At 38.4% G+C, this 20000-nt stretch overlaps 1 protein-coding gene across 7 annotated transcripts in view; it reads left to right on the top strand.

The window, feature by feature from the left end:
* The window catches only part of LOC143041449 (cell adhesion molecule Dscam2-like), a 201915-nt gene that overhangs the window by 5592 nt on the left and 176323 nt on the right, over nucleotides 1-20000 (top strand). For all 7 annotated transcript variants that reach the window (XR_012967806.1, XR_012967807.1, XM_076213335.1 and 4 more), the window contains exons 4-5: nucleotides 1679-1828; nucleotides 11768-11885. Coding sequence is in view for 5 of the 7 variants with exons in the window: in XM_076213335.1 (XP_076069450.1) it covers nucleotides 1679-1828; nucleotides 11768-11885 (268 nt within the window). In the remaining 2 variants the exon portion in view is untranslated. The remainder of the gene's footprint in view (nucleotides 1-1678; nucleotides 1829-11767; nucleotides 11886-20000) is intronic.

The following is a 20000-nucleotide window of genomic DNA, read 5'->3' as shown; positions in this document are numbered from 1 at the left end:
CTTCAAAGTTAGGACTAATGAGCAGAATAAAAGCGCCTCCCCTTAATAAGAACAAAATATTTCAAGTATGTTCAATAGTTGAAGTTGTCAATAGAGAAACGCGATTCTCAGCACGGAAGAAAAAAAAAGTGATATTCACTAATATGGCAACATCCCACGAGCTAATCAGCTGGAGATATTACCATATTAGTGAGTCTTTTTTTTTTTCCTTTTTTATAATTTTCATTTCATAAACGTATTTTACTTTAAGGGATCAATTAAGAAATCAGTAGTGGAAGCTTTTGCGATGTGCTCCTACGGGCCGGACGTGGGAGAGATTGGTCTCCCTGACGCTCTCTCCAAAGTCCACTAACACTTTCACCTCTTCCGGCGGGTGCAGCCCCGAGAGGCTGGCACTCAGTCACTAAACTAGACCAAAGATTTTTCTTTATTATTCTTTATCTTTTGAATCATTGTTATTATCATTATATATATATATATATATATATATATATATATATATGTGTGTGTGTGTGTGTGTGTGTGTGTGTGTGTGTGTGTGTGGTGTGTGTGTGTGTGTGTGTGTGTGTGTGTGTGTGTATAAGGAGAGATGGCAACCGGTGACTGATCCCTTCTTCATTCTTCTTTCTTATATATCTATTTATTATTTCTACTATTTATCTATTTGTTTATTCGTTTTTCTTTGTTTATCTACCCTAATTAATTTGTTTATTCACTTGATTGTTTATTTTTTCGTCCATTTTTAGAAGAACTATGAAAGGAAACGAGACCCGTTGCCGACATCTGTGGGGTTACGGGTTTTTAATCAGTGTAACCGTAGCCACTAATTAGCAATACAGTAAACCCTCTATATAACGGACGATATGGGGACAGAGGTCTGTCGTTATATCCGAAGATCCGTTATAACCGAGGATCCTTCGCTATAACGGATGAAAATCCGTTATAGCGAGGGTTTGTCCGGTCAGATTTTTTTGTCCGTTATATCCGATATCCGGTATATCGAGATTCGTTATATCGAGGGTTTGCTGTATCTCAAATGAAGGTTTAGGTCTGGTTTAAGATCTTAGAATTTATTTAATCTTATTCTTCTTTTAACCTTATGTTAGTGGTTATTAACATGTTATTGTGGATATAGGTTTGGTTTAGGTTAGGTTAATTTAATCTTAATCTTTAACTTTATGTTAGTAACTATTAACATGTGATCATAAGATATATAAGATGTTAAAGGTTAATTCTTGTTAAATTTCGTTAACCCTATCTAATCTTATGTTAGTGACTATTAACATGTGATTATGGGCTTAGGTCTATGAAATGTTAAAATTCATTTAATCATGTTATTTTTCGTTAACCTTGTGAATATTCACAGTTGTATGTAAGATGTTGAAATTAATTTCATATTAATTTTCTGTAAAATTATGTTAATGACTATTATGTCTAGTTCAGGTATTATATATATTAAAATCTGTCATGTTAATTTTCTTTAATCTTAGGTTAATGACTATTAAAATATGGTTTTGGGTCTGGGTACAATCTAAGTATCAGAGTGGGACTTACACTCGGAGGGACACGCGTTCGAAGCTTCCCGACGTCCAAGCCTGGTTGATTGTTATTCTGCCATGTTAATTTTGTTTCATCTTATGTTAATGTTTATTAACATGTGATTTTGGTTTCTTCACAGATGGTCGCGTACAGATGGTGCCTACCGGGGAGCTGGTCGTTAAGGATGTAAGAGGAACCGACGCCCAATTGTCCTTCCGGTGTCGGGCGGTTCATACACTCACGGGAGAATCGTACGAATCCGAACAACCGGCCCGGATCTTCGTCACAGGTTAGCCAGTTTTAGATTTCGCGATTTTCATTTTTGTGGGTTTTAAATTTCGCAATTTTCATTTTTGGGCGTTTTTTTAATTCGCTACGCACGCGCTTGTGGGTCTTAAAATTCAAGATGCACTGTTTTGTGGGTTTTGACTTTCGAGATTTTCATGTTTGGTAGGTTATAAATTTCGTGATGTTTATTTTCTTGTGGGTTTTTTCTTTGCAGTTTTTTTTTCTAATTCACGATGTACGGGTTTGTGGGTTTTAAATTTCACGATGCACTGTTTTGTTGGTTTTAAGTCTTGCTATTCATAATAGCTCTGAGTTTTAATTTTTGCAATGTACAGTTGTTGTGGGTTTTTAATTTTGCAAAAGCCTATACATATGTTCTTTAATGGCTTTGTGGAAGTTTATTTTTAATTTTCTCGATTTAATTTTTGCTGTCTACAGGTTTTACGTAATTTGAGTGTTGTGTTGTACAATTTTAGCGGGTTTGAAATTCCGTTGTGCACAGTTTTATGGCTTTTAATTTTTGTGGTGTGCAGTTTTGCGTGTTTTAATTTCTTCTTCGTACAGTTTGTGTCTTTTGCTTTCGCAATGTTCAAACTGGCGGTGTTTATTTTTTACTTGGTTTTTATTTTCGCTTTTTTGTGTGTGTGTAATTTTGATCGTGTGAAAATACGTTCTCTTTATAGTTACATATCTAATGACATGCATCCACACAATGATTTGCTGGAGTAATGGTACCGATCTAACCTACTAAGCGGTACTGAGTTCGATTCCCACTCAGGGCTCAAAAAGCACAGCATTTCAAAGTAAAAAAGCTATATACACTATATACATATATATATATATATATATATATATATATGTATATATACATATATATATATATACGATATATATACACTATATATATATATATATATATATATATATATGTATATATACATATATATATATACATTGTGTGTACGTACTGTATATATAAAAGACATAAGATAGTAAACAAAAACCTTACGACACGTCTAAAATCTCTCTCTATCTCTCTCTCTCTCTCTTTCTCTGAATTACCACAATCGAGATGAAATGAGCCGAACACGAGGGTTTAAACCAGTGAAGGAGGAGGAGGAGGAGAGGAGGAGGAATAGAAAGAGGATAATTAGATGGAAGAGGAGGAGGAGGAGGGAGAAGAGGAGGTGGAGGAGGAATAGAAAAAGGAAGATTATAAGAAGGAGGAAGAAGAGGAGGGAGAAGAGGTGGAGGTGGAGGAGGAAAAGGAGGAAAAGTAAAAGGAAGAGGAGAAGGAGGGAAAAGAGGAGGAGGAATAAGAGGAAAAAGAGAAGGAGGAGGAGAAGGGAAAAGAGGAGGAAGAACAGGAGGAAAAGAAGGAGGAGGAGAAGAGAAGGAGAAGAAGAAAGATATTACGAATAGGAAGAAGAGGACGAGGAAGTAGAATGAAGAGGAGGGGGAAGAGGAAGAAATTGAAGAAGAGGAGGAAAAGAGAAGGCATGGCAGGAGTAAGAGATGAAGAAAATGAGGAAATAGAGGAGAAGGAGGAAGAGGAAGAAAGAAAAGAGGAAGCGGAAAAAATAGAAAAGAAGAAAAAGAAACACAATAAGATACATTTTATATATGGAGGAGGAGGAGAAGAAGAAAAAGGAGGAGGAGAAGGAGGAGGAGGAGAAGTAGAAGGGGGAAAAGGAGGAGGAGGAGGAGATTTAGAAGGGGGAAAAGGAGGAGGAGGAATGTGCAAATGTCTTACCGATACAGAGAGGGAGAGAGAGAGAGAGAGAAAGGTAGAGAGAGAGAAAGAGAGAAAGAAAAAGAGAGAGAGAGAGAGAGAGAGTCTGAAACTGAGTCTGTAATGAATATTCCAGGCCGTGATTAGGTACTTAACCCTCTTCGGCATCAAGAGAAACCCACTGCTTGGCTCCAAAAGAAGAAGATGGCGAGGGGGAGGAAGGGGGGAGAGAGGGGGGAAGGGAGGGGGAGGGGGAGAGGGGGAAGAGACAAGGTGGGAGGAGTAGGGGGAGGAAGGGGGAGAGAGGGGCAGGAAGGGAGGGGGAAGGGGAGAGGGGGGAAGAGACAAGGTGGGAGGGGGAGGGGGAGGAAGGGCGAGAGGGGGAAGGGAGGTGGGGGAGAGGGGGGACAGAGAAGGAGGGAGGAGGAAGGTGGAAGAGAGGTGGGAGGGGGAGAAGGGGATGGGGAGGGGGAGGTGGAGGAAGGAGGAGAGGGGGGAAGGGAGGTAGAGAGAGGGGGGTCAGAGAAGGAGGGAGGAGGAGGGTGGAAGAGAGAAGCTGGGAGGGGGAGAAGGGGAGGGGGAAAAGGAGGAATAGAGAAGGAGGGAGGTGGAGGGGGGAAGAGAGAAGGTGTGAGGGGGGAGAAGGGGAGGGGAGGGGGAAAGGGTGGAAAAGAGAAGATGTGAGGGGGAGAAGGGGAGGAGGGAGGAGGGGGAGAAGAGGAGGAAGAGGTGCGAGGGAGGGAGGGAGTGGGTAGGTGGGAGGGAAGGGGAGAAGGGAGGAGTGGGGGAAGGGGAGGAATATAGGGAGTGGGGAGGTGGGAGGGAAGGTGAGGTGGGAGGGGGAAGGGGAGAATGAGGGAATGGGGGGAAGGGAGGGAGGCGGGAAAGGTGTCTTCATTACGATCTCGCAAACTTACGTTGATCATATCTCTAAATCGTAACTTTACGATGTGTCCTTTACGATCTTGCAAACTTACGAGGATCGTATCTGTGAGTCGTAACTTTACGATGTGTCCTTTACGATCTTTCAAACTTACGAGTATTGTATCTATGTGTCGTAACTTTACGATGTGTTCTTTACGATCTAGTAAACTTACGATGATCGTATCTCTAAGTCTTAACTTTACGAGGATCATATCTGTGAGTCGTAACTTTACAACGTGCGAGTCCGGTAAGACCTCGAAATCTTGCGAGGATAAGAACATAAGAATGAAGAAGGCTGCAAGAGACCATAAGGCCTACACTAGGCAGTTCCATGTCCATTACCTCCTATTATCCCTATCCATAAAATTGTCTAAGCTTCTCTTAAAGCAACTGATAGTTTCACCACTCACTAATTGGTTACTGAGTCTATTCCACTTGTTGACCATCCTATTAGTAAACAAATTCCTTCCTATTTCCTTCTTAAATCTAAAATTGTCCAATTTAAATTCACTATTGCGAGTTCTGCCCTGTTGTCTTAATATGATGACCTTGTCTGTATTCCTCCTTGTTAAAGCCCTTGGTCCACTTGAACACCTCTATTAGATCACCCTGCACTCTGCGTCTTTCCTCGTAAGATGAACTTCTGAGCTTATGTATCATTTTGGCCATTCTCCTCTGTACTGATTCTAGCATCGCATCTCTGACTCTTAAATTTACGATGTGAGTTACGACATCGTACATTGACTCGTATCGTCGAATCGTAACTTCAAAGTGCGAGTTCCCTACGACCTTGTAAACTTACGAGTATCGCATAATGTCTAATGTAAACAAATCGATACAGATTCAGACAAGACTCAGAATGGTGTAGTACTTATCAGTGAAACAATTTATGTAGATCACAAAAAAGAAATAAGAATACAATGACATGGAGTATGATCAGGTTAGGTTAGGTTAGGTTAGGTCAGGTTAGGTTAGGTCAGGTCAGGTCAGGTCAGGATGGGTTAGGGCAAGTAAATTCAGTTTAGGTTAGGTTAAATTAGATCGGGTTAGGTTAGATTAGACCACATTAGGTTATGTTAGGGCTAGGTGCTAATGCAAGTAATATATAGTAGATATTATGTCTTTCAAGATATACTCCAATACCCTAAGGGGGTCATAAAATAATAATAATAATGATAATAATAATAATGATGATGATGATGATGATGTTAATCAAAACGATAACAACAATAATAATGATAATAACAATAGGATTAATGATAATAATATAGTAATGATAATAGTGATGATGATAATGGTAATAATAATAATAATAATAATAATAATGGTAGTAGTCTATATACCAAGAGCTTTTTCCCCCTTATAAGGGAGATATCCTCGTCAAAACATGTACCCATTCCACTCCCATCCACCACCCCCTCCCCCTCTCATCTTAGCTCCTCATGGATGACGGGTCATCCCTGTATCCCGCCCACTGCCCTGGGTCAGAAGCAATGTAGTAAGACACAGTACATTCACAGCAAGGCCGCTTCATTTAATTGGCGATCCCCTCCTCTCCGACCACTCAGGTAGTAAAAGAGAAGATGGGGAGAAATCCCTTCAGGCTGCGTCAAGATATCATTTACACATAAGCACCCCTACCCCCCATCCCCCGCCCCTCCCTCCCTTGCATAAGTGTCATCAATACACAGTCACTCTCCACTCATCCCTATCTCCACCCTTCTCCCTTTCCAGCTCCACAGACATTCCCCTCTTTCTCAACGCCCCTTTCACTCCGTCCATCCATCTCATACTCGGTCGTCCCCTCAAGTTCACTCCCTCCACCTCTGCCGTCCACACCTCTTTTATTAATCTTTCATCACTCATTCTTTCCATGTGTCCAAATAATCTCAACAATCTTTTATCAGCCCTATCTGCCATCTCCTTTTCCACTCCCGCTCTCTTCCTCACCTCCTCGTTTCTCACTTTATCCAACATAGTAACCCCTACCATGTTTCTCAGACATTTAATCTCAAACGCATTCAAACTTTTTTTCTCTACCTTTCTTTAATTCCAAGTCTACCCCGTACAATGCCGTCAGCACAATCACCCATTCATACAATCTCCTCTCCACCATCATCCCCAGATGCCTACTTCTCATAACACTTTTTAATCCCCAGACGCATTTACTTGTTTCTCTCAAGCTACAGTTTACCTCCACCTCCACTCCTTTTCCTGCCACATGCTACCCTAAATACCTAAAGCTATCCACTTCCTCCAGCCTCTCTCCTTTAAGATTTACTTCCAACTCACTGCCATCCCCTTCCCTTGTGCATCACATCACCTTGTTTTTACCCACATTTACCTTCAACATTCTCCTATCGCATTCCTTCCCAAACTCCATCATTAACTAACTCACTTACTCCTTCCTCTAATCCTGTCACAAGGGCAGTATAGTCAGCAAACAACAACTGGCTCACCTCCCACTTTTCTCCGTTTTCTTTAATCATCTCCAATCCCCGGCCCCATTACCATCGCCTTTACCTCCCGTATCACCCCATCCAAGAACCCATTAAATAACCATGGCGACATGACACATCCTTGACGCAGTCCCGCCTTTACCTCAGACCATTCATTCTTTCCAATTTGCTTTCTAACACAGGCTCTACTACTCTCGTAATAATAGTGTAATAATGATAATAACTTTAATAATGATAATGTACAGCAACACACCAACGAAGGAAACTTTGTTCAACTTTAGAAGATTTCTCTAGGGCTTTGTGGCTAAAAGGAAAAGACAAACAAACGATTTCATCTAGAAACACATAGATGACCTGAGGTCAAGATGACTCAGTTTTATCATTTGATAAAGTGTCGACATCAGGGTGGTAAGAGGGGTACATCATGTTTTACCAAAGGAAATGACAAACACTAGACAAGCTCTGAGTCCCATACCAGCGAGTTACATTTCTCCAATGCTTTTCGTTCATAACAGAACAAATGGAATAGCGTTGTGGACGAGAAGAAATGGGAAAGGATGAAAAGTAGATGAATGGCTGGGAGCTTTTAGGTGTTAAATCCACATAGGTTTCAGAGAAAAGGATATACAGAGAATTGTGTACAGAAATAACAGTTTAAATCGTGGAAGTGGATATTGTGTACACACGCATACACACACATACACACGCACACACACACACACACACACACACACACACACACACACACACACACACACACACACACACACACACACATACACACACACATAAACACACATACACACACACACACACACACACATACACACACACACACACACACACACACACACACACACACACACACACACACACACACACACACACACACACACACACACACACACACACACACACACACACACACATACACACACACACACATAAACACACATACACACACACACACACACACACACACACACACACACACACACACACACACACACACACACACACACACACGATGCGGTTGATAGAGTCCCCGACTGTCACTACGGCGGTCCGGGTTCGAATCCTGCCCAGGGCTGAAATAATTTAAGTATCGCTGCGCTTCGAGTCGTTACTCCAACTCTCGTGGGCGGGGAGTTGGGTGTGTGTGTGTGTGCGTGTGAGGTCACAGCATTACCCATAGATCGGTCATATACGAGCTCTGAGCTCTCTTCCGGGAGGGAAATAGCTGTCGATCATGAGTCCAGCACTTGATTCAAAGACCAAGGTGAATACTCGTACACACACACACACACACACACACACACGCACGCGCGCGCAAGACAATCTAAGGTCACAGCATTACCCGTTGATCGGGTTTTGTATGAGCTCTGAGCTCTCATCTGGGAGAGTGATAGCTGACGACCACGAGTCCAACACGTGGTCCAAGGAGAAGCTCACACCAGGAGACACCTCGCCACGACCGAACCAGCCACCTTTGCCTTACCCGTTACAAGCCAGAGAGTTCCAAACAAACGCGCCATGGCGGTGGATGAAAACGAAAAATTAAGGGGAAAAAAAAATTGAAATTCGACAAAATTCGGTTTCATTGCTTCGATGTTGACTTTGGAAACGACGACGAAGGAGAATGAAAAAAAAAAAATGGAGAGAAAATAATTGTCCTGAACTTGATACTCGCATTCCCATCGGTAAGTGCTAAAATAGAATCTCCCCCCTCTAAGGGCTCGACCCGAAAGAAATAAACACATCACACATTATGTTTTCGATCTTGTTCCTACCATCCACTCCCGCCCCTCTACTCCACCTCCCTCTCTCATCCACCCATCCACCCCACCTCCACTCCCCCCTCCTTCACTCCTCCCTTCCACCCCACCTCCACCCTCTCCTCCTCCTCCTCCCCCCTACACCCTCCTCCTCATCCACTATTATGTTTTCGATCTTTCTCCTACCATCCACTCTCCCCCCTACTCCACCCCCTCTCTCTTCCATCTCCTCTCTCTCTCTCTTCCACCCCCTCTCCACCCTTCCTCCACCCCCTTTCCACCCTTCCTCCACCTCTATCACCCCTTTACAACCCCGTCCACCCCCTCCACATATCCTTCCTACTCCACTACATATCCCTCCACTCCCTCCACACCCTCCCTCCCCCGTCGTTGCTCTCCGTCTAAAACCTATGTAGAGGCTACCCCCCTCGAATGAGCTAAAATTTGGGGAAAAGAATCTCCCTTGCGTACCGGTTGGTATTTTTCTTTAATATATTATCTGTCGTCAGATGATTTTATTCGTTTCCATGGCAACCCCTCTAATATATGACGTCACACGTCAACATGACGTCTTTTTATTTTTTCGAAATTACGTCATCACGAAAGCGTTGATACGATATCACCCAAAGCATCGACATGACGTCACTTCTTCAATACATCGACATGACGTCATTCTTTTTTCAAAATGACGTCACTTTAAAGCGTCGACATGACGTCAATACGAGAAACATTACGTCACTCCAATACATTGAAATGACGTCACTTATTGAAAGTACAGATATGACGTCACTCCAATACATCGACGTAAAGTCACTTTTTTAATACGTCGAAATTACGTAATTTTCAAAGCATCAAACAAGACGACATTTCTAAGACTCCGATATGACGTCATGTCGACATTACCGACATGACGTCATTCATTGTAAATACCGATATGACGTCCCTTCCAGGCCACGGACATAACGTCTATCCTCCAATACATCGACATGACGTCAATCATAATACGTCTATATGGCGTCACTCTTAATACATGACATGACGTCACTCCCAATATATTGACATGACGTCACCTATTAAAAATACCGATATGACGTCACTTCCTAGCCGCGGACATAACGTCACAAGTCATACGTCCACATGACGTCACTCCTTCAATACATCGACATGACGTCATCTATTGAAAATACCGTTATGACGTCACTTTCTATCCACGGACATTTCACGACACATACGTGGTCGTGACGTCACTACGGAAGCGACGATATGACGTCATATTCAAGCCAACGACATCACGTCACCCCTCCAATACATCAATATGACGTCACTTTAAATGCACCGATATGACGTCACTACGAAAGCGACATGATGTCACATTACACGTATCAATATGACGTTACTTCAATCCACCGACATGACACAACTTTTCCAATACGTTGACTTGACGTCACTTGTGGGAATTCGTTACGGCCTTTGTAACGGTTGTAACGGCTGTAACGGTCGTTGTAACGGCTGTAACGGTCGTTGTAACGGTCTTTGTAACGGCTGTAACGGAAAATCTCGTAAGCTTTCTTCCGTCCCGATTCGCAGCGAGTCCACTATTTCTGTCAATCAGATTCATTAAGGCCGCGCGGGCAACCCACATCCACATTTCGTCGCTTATCAGAGGATGTAAACACGTTTTTTATACCAATTTTGTTTTTCTTTTCTTTTTTCTTTTCTTTTCTTTAATATTTTGTTGATGTTTTTTTTCGAGTTTCGATACGGTAATGTTTATTGTTTGTAATACGTTTGTTTTATTTTATTTTTTTATATTTCTTGTTTTTTTCCGAATTTCGATAAAGTATTTATTAGAGAATATATATTTCTTACATACAAAATGAGATTAAACTTGTTTTTATTTTATTTTTTCTTCTGTCTTGATACAGTAATGTTTCTTGTGTGTGTTTGTGGTTTGTGTATATGTACAGTATGTGTCTATTAGACGATGTAAACAGATTATTATTTTTTTTAATAGATTAAGCTATTGTTTTTTCTTTTCTTAAGTATTTCGTGTTTTTTTTTTACGAGTTTCAATACAGTAATGTTTCCTTTGTCTGTGTGTGTATGCATATATGTACGTGTTTGTGTATGCGTATGTATGTATATGTGCGTTTTTCGCCCCTGAAATTATATCTGTAATTACTTGTTAATAAAATTAAATATTTAATCAATCATTTATTCATCTATTTATTAATTTGATATTTATTAACTTGATATATATATTTGTTTATTTAATCAACGTATTTCTTCATTACTTCATTAATTTATTAATTTCATTTCTTTAGATTTTCATCGATTTATTCATTTAATTTATGCACCTATTCATTAATCTAATTATTCATTTCCTTATCCATTTTTTCATTCATTTTCCTATTGATTTGTTCATCTATTCATTTATCAATTTATTCGTTTTTTCCTTTTCTATATATTAACGTATTCACCCGTTCATTCATCTCATTCATTTACTCATTTATTCACGTATATCTATATTTATTATTTATCAATTTATCTATTTATTTGTCAATTTACTTCCCAATTTGCTCAGTCATTTATTGAATACTTTATTTTATCTCTTTATTTATTTATTTATTCACTGACGTTCATTTGTTCCTTAAGTTATTTATTCGTATTTTATTCTATCATTTATCACTTCTATCTTATTTTATTTTATTTATTTATTTATTTGTTTATTTTGCATTTTGTCTTATTTTAATTTTTGTATTTTGTTTTATTAATTTTTGCATTTTTTATATATTTAATTTTCATTTATTTATTTTATTCTTTATATTTTGTTGTATTTTATTTTTGTATTATATATATACATTATTTTTTATATATTTCTTTTATTCTTATCTATATATTTTATTTCTATTTACATACTTTTACTTTATTATCAACTTATTCACTTATCTATTTATTATCAACTTATTCACTTATTTATTTTCATATTTTCTCTCTATTTGTTATCAATTTATTCACTTATTTATTTTCATATTTTCTCACTTCTTCAGATCCAAGGAACCCCGTTCCTCCCCGGATCCCGGAGTCGGATCCGCTTGTCCGGGTCCAGCGGGGCAGCGCGGCCACGCTCCTCTGCCCGGCGCACGGATACCCACCGCCCTCTGTCACGTAAGTCCAACACGTATATACATACATATATATGTTTCTTATTATTATTATTATTATTTTCTTCATCTTCTTCGTTTTTTTTCTTCTTCGAGTTCTTCTTTGCGTTCTTCTTCTTCTTCATCTTCTTCTTCTTCGCGTTTTTTTCTTCTTCTTCGCGTTCTACCTCTTCTTCTATATCTTCTTCTTTATCTTCTTCTTCTTCTTCACTACCTGACCGGACCTTCCCTTTCCGGGCGGTCCGGGGTTTGTTGTCCACACAAAGCCACTTTTGGTAGTAGGGCATGGTGTACGTCCAACACGATGTTTCCAATAAGAACGCTTGGTCTTTGGCTGTTATTATTCTCTTGCCCCTCCCCCTCCTTTTATTCTTTTAATTACGCGTTTATGTGATGTTTGTATGTATGTGTGTTTGTGCATGTGATTATGTATATATACATGGATGGATGTGTGTATATATGTATTCACTTATATACATATATTTGTACGTAGATATATATATATATATATATATATATATGTATATATATATACATATATATATATATATACATATATATATATACATATATGTATATACATATATATATACATATATATATACATATATATATACATATTTATATACATATTTTTACACATGTATATATACATACAGATATATACATTCTAGCTTGTGTCATTTTACTCGTATCCTTAGATTTAATCATCTAAGTGCCCTGTATACAAAAATTCACTTAAATTAACAATATTCCCAGGTTGCTGACGTAATCCGCTTAACATTGTACGTATAACAAATATAATTCTTGGGGGGGGAGAGAGTGGGGGGATTTCAGATAATTTTTTGGTGGAAGGTAAATTGAAAATGAAAATGGAGGAAACAGAGGGAAGAGTGGGAAGTGGTGAAGGATAGAGTGGAATTAGGTGTGGAAGAATAATGGTGTGCAAAGATCGTATGTGGAACAAGGAGGATTGGATGGAATAGAAGGAAGTGTAGTGAGTGGTGGGATGATGAAGTGAAGAAGGTTACTGAAGAGAAGAAGCGAGCATTCAGGGACTGGTTCCAAAGTAGGACGAGAGAAACATATGAGAGTTATAAAGATAAAAAAGAAGAGAAGTAAAACAAAAGATAAAGAAGGCAAAAAGAACAGCAGATATAAAATGGGGGAAGGAGTATAACAAGGAAGGGAGGGGGGGTTAGGGGGTCCTTATGTGTGAATGATATTTTGACACAACTTGAAGGGTTTCCCCCCCGTCCTCTCTTTTTCTGCACGAAGGGACGGAGAGGGGGTGGTCTCCGATTAAGTGAAGCGGCCTTGCTGTGGATGTACTGTGTCTTGCTGCATTGTTTCTGACCTAGGGCTGTGAGCGAGATACAGGGATGACCCGTCATCCACGGGGAGCCAAGATGAGAGGGGGAAAGTGTGATGGACGGGAGTGGAATGGATGGGAGTGGGGACGTGCCTTTGGTTTGGCTACCTCCCTTATGAGGGGGAAATAGCTATTAGTGTGTGTGTGTGTGTGTGTGTGTGTGTGTGTGTGTGTGTGTGTGTGTGTGTGTGTGTGTGTGTGTGTGTGTGTGTTTGTGTGTGTGTCTGTGTGTGTGTATATATATATAATATATATATATATATATATATATATACATATATATATACATATACACATAATATATATACATATATACTTATATACACACGCACACACACACACACACACACACACACACACACACACACACACACACACACACACACACACACACACACACACACACACACACACACACTCCGTGGAAAAAGAAATCCCCGTAATCTAAACGAATTAAACCCATTTTCCCCTTGATAAACCATTCACTTGTGTCAGAGAAACCTCTCTGTTTCACACTGGTACACTTTCGCGTATTTACGCATTTCATATGACTCTTCGCTGCCCCGAGCGTTTCCTTCTTCCTTGGGGACCTTAATGATTCATTTCCTAAGAGCTCATCCTCCCGGGCCTTAATCTACCTTGTGTCCTTAGAGAGTAGGCCTTCCAACAATGTTGTCCTGTACAGCATTGGAAATAATTGTACAATGGTAGTAGAAAGGAAATATAGGAATAGTAATAATGGTAATAATTACAATAATTATAGTAATAATAATAATAACAACGATAATGATAATGATAAGGGATAATAAACATTAACGATAACAGTGATAATGGTAATAACAATAACTAGTAATATCAATAATGATATTATTATTACTATTATCATTATTAATAATAATGATAGTAACACTGATATTAAAAATTAGAATGGTAATGATAGTAATTACTAATGATAATAATAACGGTAATGATGACAATAATAATAGTAATAATAACAGGAATAGTGGTAATGATCAAGTAAATTAATAGATAATTAGATAAATAAAAAAAGAGAAATAAATGAATAGGTAAACGACTGAGCAGATAAAAATAAACACAAATAAACAGATAAATGAACATTTGAATAAATAAATAGATAAACGAAACAAATTGAAATCACGACGGTAAATCCTAGACGAAAAGAATCAACTCCACATTTCTCGTAGTTAAACTTTTGTGTACAAATCGCTTAAGGTCTTCAAACACTCTTATCCTCAGTGTTTATAGAATTTTAGATCCATTCGTACAATGACGATAAAAGGAAAAGTATAATGTTATGTTGAAATGATGGATTGAAGTGTAGAAAAAGAAGAATCATCTTCGACCACCACGTAGTTCATTTGATGAAGCACCTTAGCAATATTCTGTAATGTCTGACCTTATTTGGCTATTTGACTACCTGTTTGTGTATTTGATCATGTCATTTACTTCGTCTTGTTTTATACACACACACACACACACACACATATATATATATATATATATATATATATATATATATATATGTGTGTGTGCGTGTGTATATTGGATATATCCATTGAATCGGCCACCCCACTTGTAAAGGGATATATATTTTTGTATATGTATGTACTTTTATCTTTTTTTTTTTTTTTTTTTTTTTTTTTTTTTACTATTTGATCATCTGTTCATTCATTTGATATATTTTTTCATTTGTATTTTTATCATTATTCATGTGTCATTCATTTACTTTATTTATTCATATGTTTATTTCATTTTTTTATTTATCTCTTTATTCATTTATTTGTCTAATCATTTATTCATACATTTATGTATCAACTTTTTTATCCTCTTATTTATGTTCTGTTTGTTTCATTACTTTAATTATCTATTAATTAATTTAATTACTAAGCTGTTTACTTATTTACATATTAATTTTTTACATTTATTTGTAAATTGATTAATTTATTTGTTTATCAGTTAATTCGTTTATTTATTTATTTATAGATATATTACTTCTTTTTCTGGATTTGTGCAATGTCACTGCAATCTACCTTTGCAATGTAATATCAGTCAACTAGTTACCCCTATCCTCTCCCCCCTTTCCCCCGTCCCCTCTCCCCGCCTCTCCCCCGCTGTCCCCCCTTACCCAACACCCCCCCACTCCACCCCCGTCTCAAGTGATTTTGACATGTTTATGTGGTGGACTGTGAAAGTGGATTCTGGAAGTGGATTGTGAATGGACTCCCCCGAGATGGGTGGAGGGGGGGGAGGGTTGAGGGGGAGGGGAAGGGGGGAGATGCTAATGGGGTGGGGGGGGGTTAAAGTAAAGTTGACATTTCTGGAAAGAGGCCCAAGCATTAAGTGTGCGGTCTTCAGGGCTTTATGATATTCTGTTGATGATATTTTGTTTTAATTTCTTTTCTTTTGTTTTACTTTTATTTAACTTTTGTTTTGTTTGACTCCATCTTATTTTATTTTGTCTTGTTTTATTTAATTTTGGTTTTGTTTTATTATATTTGTTCTATTTGTTTAACTTTTTATACTTAGCCTCCTACCGAAAATTTATTATTTGTGATGCTGGTCCGTAGGGGTGTCAATCAAGTAAATATTGACTCTAAAGTTTATGCATTCAGTACGCTGACGATAGAGAGGAAAACGGAAGGAAGAAAGAGAAAAGGAGAGAAGGGTGAAAGAATATCCGTTGTAGAGATTATTACTATCGTATATATATATACATATATATATATTATATATATATATACCTATATATATACCTATATATATTGTATATATATATATATATACCTATATATATATATATATACCTATATATATGTATATATATATATATATATATATATATATACATATATATATATGAGGAGGAGGTGATGGTAAAGGAGGAGGAGGAGGAGGAGGAGGAGAAGAGGAGAAGATGGAAGTAATGGAAGAGGTGGTGGTGAAGAAAAAGATGGAGGGGAGGAGAAGAAGGAGGAGGAGGAGAAGGTGGAGGTGGTGAAGGAGGAAGAGGAAGAGAAGAAGACGAAGGAGGTAGTGGAAGAAGATGAGGTGAAGAAGATGGAAGGAGGAGGAGGAAGGAGGAGGTGGAAGGATAGAAGGAGAAAGAGAATGAGGTGGTGAAGGAGGATGAGGAAGGATAGGAGAAGGAGGCAGAGGACGAGGAAGAGGAGGAGGAAGAGGAGGAGGTTGAGGTCGTGGGAAAGGAGAGGAGGAAGGAGGTGGAGAAGGATGAGAAGGAGAAGGAGGAAGAGGAGGAGGAGGAGGAGGTGGTGAAGGAGGTGGAGGAGGAGCAGACAGAAGACAAAAGAAGGAGGAAGAGGTGATCAGAAAGGGGAGGAAGAGGAGGAGGGGAGTGACAGGAAAAGAGTAAGAAGGTTGTAAAGGAGGAGGAGGCGGAAAAGGAGGAAGAAGAGGTGGTGAAGGAAAATGATAAGGAGGAGGAGGAGGAGAAGGAGGAGGAGGAGGAGAAGAAGGAGGAGGAGGAGAAGGAGGAGGAGGAGGAGAAGGAGGAGGAGAAGGAGGAGGAGGAGGAGGAGGAGGAGGAGGAGGAGGAGAAGGAGGAGGAGGAGGAGGAGGAGGAGGAGGAGGTAGAAAAGGGGGAGGAAGAAGTGGTGAAGGAAGAAGGAGGAGGGGGTGGAAAAAGAGGAGGAAGAGGTGGTGAAGGAAGAGGAGGAGAAAGAGGAGGAGTAGGAGGAGGAGGAAAAGGAGGAAGAGGTGGTAAAGGAAGAGGAGGAGAAAGAGGATTAGGAGGAGGAGGAAAAGGAGGAGGAAGAGGAGGAGGAAGAAGAGTGGATGTCAGTGTGGGTGTTTTTGTTGAGGTAGTCTTCTTCTTCGACGTAATCAATTTCTTATTTGTTAAAAATTCCCTCGCACTAATTGATCTCAGAGTTGTTGTTGTTGTTGTTGTTGTTGTTGTTGATGTTACTGTTGTTGTTGTTGTTGTTGTTATTGGCCGCCTTGGTTGTCTTGTTCTTGTTTTTCCTCTTCTTGTTTTGTTGTTGGCGTTTTTGTTCTTGTTATTGTCCTCCCTCCTTTCCTTCCATCTATCATTCCCTTCCTTCCCTCCCCACCCCTCTATTTCCCTCCCCTCCCCCCTCCCCCTACCACTTCCCCCATCCTTTCCCCAAAATTACTCATTTTCTCCCTTCACATTCCCTTCCCTTCCTCCCTCCCTCCCCTCCTTCCTCCTTCTCTCTACCCCTCCCCTCCCTCTCCTCATTCCTCTTCCCTCTACCCCTCCCCACCCTTCCCTCTTTCTTCTCCCCTCCTCTCTTCTCTATTCCCTTTCCCCTCCTCTCCTTCCCCTCTTCCCTTCTTCCCTTCTCCCCTTCCCCTCCCCTCCCAATCCCTCACGACGCACGATCCAATTATCTATTATTATTATTCTGTCGCCAGTGCTTCTCCTTACCTTTCCTTACCCTTACTTACCCTTCCTTACCCTTCCTTACCTTTCCTTAACTGTCCTTAACCTTCCTTACCTTTCCCTCCACTCCTCCTCTCTTTCCCTTTCCTTCCCTTTTCTTCTCTCCCTTCCTCTTCCCTCCCCTCCCCTCTCCTATTATCATTATTATTATTATTATTATTATTATTATTGTTATTGTTGTTGTTGTTGTTAATGTCGTCATCATCAGTCATTATCTTCATTATCATTAGTATTATCATTATTATTGTCATTATTATTAATGATATTGTCTTTGTTGTTTCTGTTTATATATTCGATCCTCTCTCTCTCTCTCTCTCTCTCTCTCTCTCTCTCTCTCTCTCTCTCTCTCTCTCTCTCTCTCTCTCTCTCTCTCTCTCTCTCTCTCTCTCTCTCTCTCTCTCTCTCTCTCTCTCTCTCCCAGGTCTTCATCCAGGTCACTCTTTTTCCTCTCTTTTTTTTCTTGTTTCATTATTCAGTCGCAACGTCCAACCTTTCGCTTCCTGTTTTGAATTGACATATGTAGTGTTTGCGTTCTCTTTTTTAGCTCTTTCTCGCTTGTTCTCTTTTTCTCTTTCATTATTGATCTTTGTCTTCTCCTTTCTCGCTTTCTCTTTCTCTTTATTGTTCTCACTCTCTCCCCTTCTCTCTCGCTTTCTCTCTCATTCTCTTTCTTACTTTCGCTCTACCTCTCTCTTTCTCTCTTTCTCTCTTTCTTTTTAACCTTAGGGTACAAAGGCGCAGGACATAATTTGCATGTATGTTAGATTATATACATATGTAATATATTATATATATATATATATATATATATATATATATATATATATATGTATGTATCCATAAAACAATGTATTTAAGCATTCATATATAGAATATCGTATAAATTATGATTGTTTTGTCTTCTCAACAAAGTTGTTTGAGAGAGTTTTACCACTGCGTGATTTCATCATCTTGAAAGGAAATAAAAGTACGTCAGAATCTTAGATTTCCTCAACAAAGACTAAATGATGGATCGTAGTTATCAATTTAGATTATACAACAAAGTAGAAATTTTATTTTCCTCGTTTACTTTTTTTATCTATTGCTTGTGTATAGCAGACGATACAAAACAAAACAGTTGTATAAACATATATGTGTAAACTGCATGTACACACACACACACACACACACACACACATATATATATATATATATAATATATATATATATATAATATACATATATGTATATATAATATACATATATATATATATATGTATATATATATATATATAATATATATATATATATATATATATTATATGAAAGGTACGTACAAAAATATGCACGTGTGTGTGTGCGTGTATGCGTGTGTATATGTGTTTCTGTGTATGTGTATGTATGTGGTTTAGCAGCGACATCTAAGAAGTGATGTGAGAGGAAGCACAGAACTCACATTCGTGTATAATGAATCGAGGTGCAAATACTCAACAACATTTCATTGAGTATTGATATATCATTTTTTTTTTTTTTTTTTTTTTTTTGTGAGGAGACAATTAATTTTAATGACCAGACTCTCATCTCATATTTTTGTCTTGATTGAGGAGTGTGGTATATTTTCTTTTATTGTTATTGTTATTATTGTCATTTATTTCATTTTTTCAGGATTTGGTTTGTTATTTTTTATCTCTTTTTTTTCGTTAATTTTTTTTTTTCATTTTTGTCTTTCTTTTTTCTTTATTGTTTTCTTTTGGGTTTTGGTTTTGTTATTCTCATTTTTTTCTCGGTTTTTTTTTTCCCCTCCATATTCCACCTTTCCTCAGCTGAACGAAATCACATGTACTAATCAATATCAAACCTACAAAACACTGCGAGAAAAAATTTAATCAAATCATATAAGAAAAACCCACATTGATTTCAAAAAGATTCGTTCACAAACGAACGTATCACTTTGCCTGTGGGTCTCGGGTGACCTAAACGCAAGGAAGAAGGGCCGAAAGAATAAGAAATGAACTACATAATTCTGAAACGTGCCATGCTGACAGCTAAGGAGAGAAAAACAAACGCGTATTTGATGCTCAAACGGATTTGAACTCGGACTGCAAAATAAGATAAAAAAAACGGCAAATAATAAGGGTTCCAGATAATATAGAAAAACAGAACAATATATCATATTGCTTCATATATATATATATATATATATATATATATATATATATATATGAATGTGTGTATATGCATGAATGTGTATGTTTATATATATATATTATATATATATATATATATATATTATATATATATATATACATTGCAATTCAAGAATA

Source organism: Oratosquilla oratoria, chromosome 31 (assembly GCF_046742065.1).
Source record: "Oratosquilla oratoria isolate Oo_2021 chromosome 31, ASM4674206v1, whole genome shotgun sequence".
NCBI classification, from domain to species: Eukaryota; Metazoa; Arthropoda; class Malacostraca; order Stomatopoda; family Squillidae; genus Oratosquilla; species Oratosquilla oratoria.
This window is presented reverse-complemented; position numbering and strand designations above follow the sequence as displayed.